General features: G+C 25.3%; 1 protein-coding gene across 1 annotated transcript; it reads right to left on the bottom strand.

The window, feature by feature from the left end:
- Positions 1 to 1,164: 1,164 nt before the first annotated feature.
- LOC119569941 (cytosol aminopeptidase-like) lies at positions 1,165 to 2,282 on the bottom strand (the record flags this gene model as incomplete). Its single annotated transcript, XM_037917889.1, is given in 2 exon segments — positions 1,165 to 1,728; positions 2,133 to 2,282. Coding segments are annotated over 2 exon segments (248 nt in total), but the record flags the coding sequence as incomplete, so codon positions are not given.
- Positions 2,283 to 4,081: the final 1,799 nt, after the last annotated feature.

The raw sequence follows: 4,081 nt of genomic DNA, 5'->3' as shown, positions 1-4,081 counted from the left end.
GGGGCATTTGTTCACCAGCAGACAACATGCATGAACCACTGAGTGTTCTCACTATTCTTACAGTCAGTTTAACTATGAATGATGTAAAAAATATGGATGTACATCAGTATGATTTCAATGTGGACAAGGCCTGCAAGACTGAAAATGAAATTGAGAAACTCATAAATGTGAGAGTAATTGTGGAGATTAAGAAGAATAAAAACAAAGAATCTCACTAAAAGTAAGAAAGAAAAATATAGAGGGCATATAATGTTACTCAACTGAATGGGTTCCTGCTGCATCTAATGTGCAGGTCGAGAATAAATGCTTTAAATTCAATTGGGTGTCCAAAAAAGTCTGGCACAGAATGGAATTTGGATGCACCAAACTCAAGAGAAAGATTGACCTTTGATGCAGGTCTTGACAGTGAATCACTTGAACATAGTGCCTTTTCACGTCCAAAAACAATTTAGATAAATTCACATAACTGATATAAGATGACAGTAAAAAGAAATGTCTAACTACACTGCATCCAACACTGACAGTGTGTGAAAAACAACTGTGTCAAAAGTCGCTAATGACCAAGCATCTCTCGTGTTAACCAGAACTGAATTCTTGATTCAAGAATTACAACCAAACTGATTGTAACTCTTATTTAATTTGGAAAAGTATCTCTCTCTAAAACAAATAAATGAAAGAGTATTTGCTTAGTGCACGAACAAATGATGGCTCAGAATATAAAACTGACGGGACATTAAGGCCACAAACTCCTGGAAGCCAAAAGAGGGCTGCAGTTGCTTTGGATTTCTTGGTAAAATGGTGGCTAAGTTAATTCCTTCCTTATCTTCATTTTTGTGTATTGAAATGTACCTGGACCCAATCTAATAAAAAGCAAGTTCTACCATCAAATAGTCAATATTCATCCTGTGAGTACAAAGTATCAATTTAGAATCAATTACAGTATTTTTGATAAATAGCAAGGTAAACAGAAATATATCAATTTAAGATTTTGAATTCTATAATTTCCTCATTTAATCTGGTCTCTTACATCCATTCTCAAGAGGAAGCAACTGGTTCTCACCTGCAGAAATGATGCTGCTGTGCAAGAGCCCCCATCCCTTGAGTACTTGCCAAGGTTATGGACATCAGCCAAGCCAAAGTCTGAATAGTGGTAAAACAAAAAATCACAGTCAAAATAAATCCTTCCTCAAAGAACCCTTGATTTTAAAAATAAATCTGAAGTCAATGCTTGGTGTGCAGGAGAGGTCTAGGATGAGCACACTGCCATGTACAGGATTTAAAAAGATGAGAAAAAATACATTCTTAAATCCTGTGTGTTGAGGGGGGGGGGCTTAACAGCCACTCTCAGCTTGCAAAAAATTGTCTGGCTGTGGAGTGGATAGGTTTATGTTTACCCGTCAATGAGAGGGAAACAAAAAAACAAAAAACAATGAAAACTGTCTTTCATATTCAGAGCAACAGACTGAAACTTCTGTTCACATAGTGCACATTACAATGGTTTCATTTATTTGTTATGGATTGTTTATTGAAAACCATTACATTTTATCATATATTAAATACTCTTTCTCTTCCCTAATGTCCTCCTTTGTTGGTCACTGACTGACTCCTGGTTCTACATACTTTCTCACTGCTAGAGCTGACACAGTACCTTGAGGAATGCAGCAGCAGAGCAAGAGCCTCCAGCTGGCTTGTTTTTAGCCTGGTTGTTTATGTCAGCCAAGTGACAATCTATTTGGAGATATGACTTGGTGACTTAAGAGTTCATCTCATAATTTTATTTCACATCATGTCAGTCTTTTGGAGCAAAGAAACTAGAGGCTATTAAAAAATGCTGAGGAGGAGTACAGTCTAATGTGCATCATGTCTAATACATGTTGAGATACTAATAACTTTACTTGGTATTTTACCCTTTTCTGTGATTAATCATTGCTATCTGCTAAAAAAAATGAAAGTTTGGAAATTATATCACAATAAAACTCTTCTATGACTTGATATGACAATGAATAACATATCATCAGGTAGTTGACATTAACAAAAGAGAGCCAATAGCATCACAATCAAAACACCTTCAGTTTGAAATTACTGTGGATGACTGAAAGAAAACAGAAATCATGCTGCCCAGGGGTCCTCACCTGTGACTTGGCTGGAGTAGTGCTTCCACAGGGGCATCCGCCACACGCGGTCTCCTGTGGTAGCACCTGCCTTGTGCATCAGTTGCCAGAGGATACTGCTGTTGCTGAACACACCGGCAGCTCCTGCACCCAGGGCAACGGCCATTGCACCTGCAAAACAGTTGGAGTTCTCGTTATCTCATCCCAAGCCTAAACCTGAATATTTGACATGTGCAATAATAATTAGGAAAAACATAATACACCTTTGTAATTTCAAGATTATAGTAGCTATCTATGATAGATATATATATATATATATATATAATAGATAGAGAGATAATATAATATATATATATAGATATAAGATAATATTATATTATATATAGATTAATTTATATAGATATATATGATATAATAGTTATATGAATAAATATATTATATGATATAATATAAGATTAATATATATTAATATATAGATGTATAATAATATATTTATATATATATAATATATATGTAATGTGTTATATATATATATAAATATATATATAATATATATATATATATAAAAAAAAAATTTAAAAAATGGCCCTTTCCCCCCCGGTTTGGTGGGGTTTTTTTTTTTGTAGGGGGCCCCCCCAAAACCCCGGGCCGGGTTTTTTGAAAAAATTTCGGTTTCCAAAAAAAGGGAGAAGGGGGTTTTTTTTTTGGGGGGTTTGTTTTGTTTGTTTTTTTTTGGTTTTTGGTTTTTTTTGTTTTTTTTTTTTTTTAAAATTTTTTTGGAAATTTGTTTTTTTAAAGGAAAAAAGAAAAAAAATTTGAAGGAAAAAAATTTTTAAAATTTTTGTATTAAGGAAGAAAAAAGGAAAAAAAAAAATTTGGAATGAAAGAAAAAAAAAAAATAAAATTTTAAAATTAAAGAATAAAAATTAAATAAAAAAAAAAGAAAAAAAAAAAAAAAAAAAAATAAAAAAAAAAAAAAAAAAAAAAAGAAAAACAAAAAAAAAAAAAAAAATAAAAAAAAAAAAAAAAAAAAATTAAAAAAAAAAAAAAATAATAAAAAAAAAAAAAAAAAAAAAATAAAAAAAAAATAAAAAAAAAAAAATAAAAAAAAAATAAAAAAAGATAATAAAATATAATGAGAATAAAATTAAATTTTAAATAATAAAAAGAAATATATATATAAATAAAAATAAAAGAAAATATATTTTTAAAATTTTATAATAAATATAATAATAAAAATATATATTTATACATAATATTTTATATAATAATAAATAATATAATATAATATTATTATAAATATTATAATATAAAATTTTAAAAATATATATAATAAATATAATTATATATAAAAATTATATTATATATAATTAATAAATATATATCTTAAACATTAATATATATATATATAATATATATATTTATATAAAAATATATTTTAATATATATATAAAATAATATATATATATATATAATATATTTATATATATTTATATAATATTATATTTTTATATATTTAATTATATAATTTTTATTATTATAATATATATTTATTAATATTTTTATAATATATATTTATATATATATTATATAAATATATATATTCATTATTATATATAAAATTTTATTATATATATATATATATATATATTTTTATTATATATAATAAAAATATTTTAATATTATTATATATATTATATTATTATATAATTATAATTATAAAATATATTATTATAGTATTATATATAATTATTATATATAATATATTAAATAATTATATATATATATATATATTATAGGTAGTTAATATATTATATATATATAATATATAATATATATATATAAATTTTAAAATATATAATAAAATTTTAATATAAAAATAATATATGGTTTTAATAATATTATATAATTTTAATATAAAATATAAAAAATAAAATGTATAATATAATATATTATAATATATATATATA

This window comes from Penaeus monodon, unplaced genomic scaffold (assembly GCF_015228065.2).
Source record: "Penaeus monodon isolate SGIC_2016 unplaced genomic scaffold, NSTDA_Pmon_1 PmonScaffold_20057, whole genome shotgun sequence".
Lineage (NCBI taxonomy): Eukaryota > Metazoa > Arthropoda > Malacostraca > Decapoda > Penaeidae > Penaeus > Penaeus monodon.
Note: the sequence above shows the minus strand (reverse complement) of the source record. Positions and strands in the feature narration are given on the sequence as shown.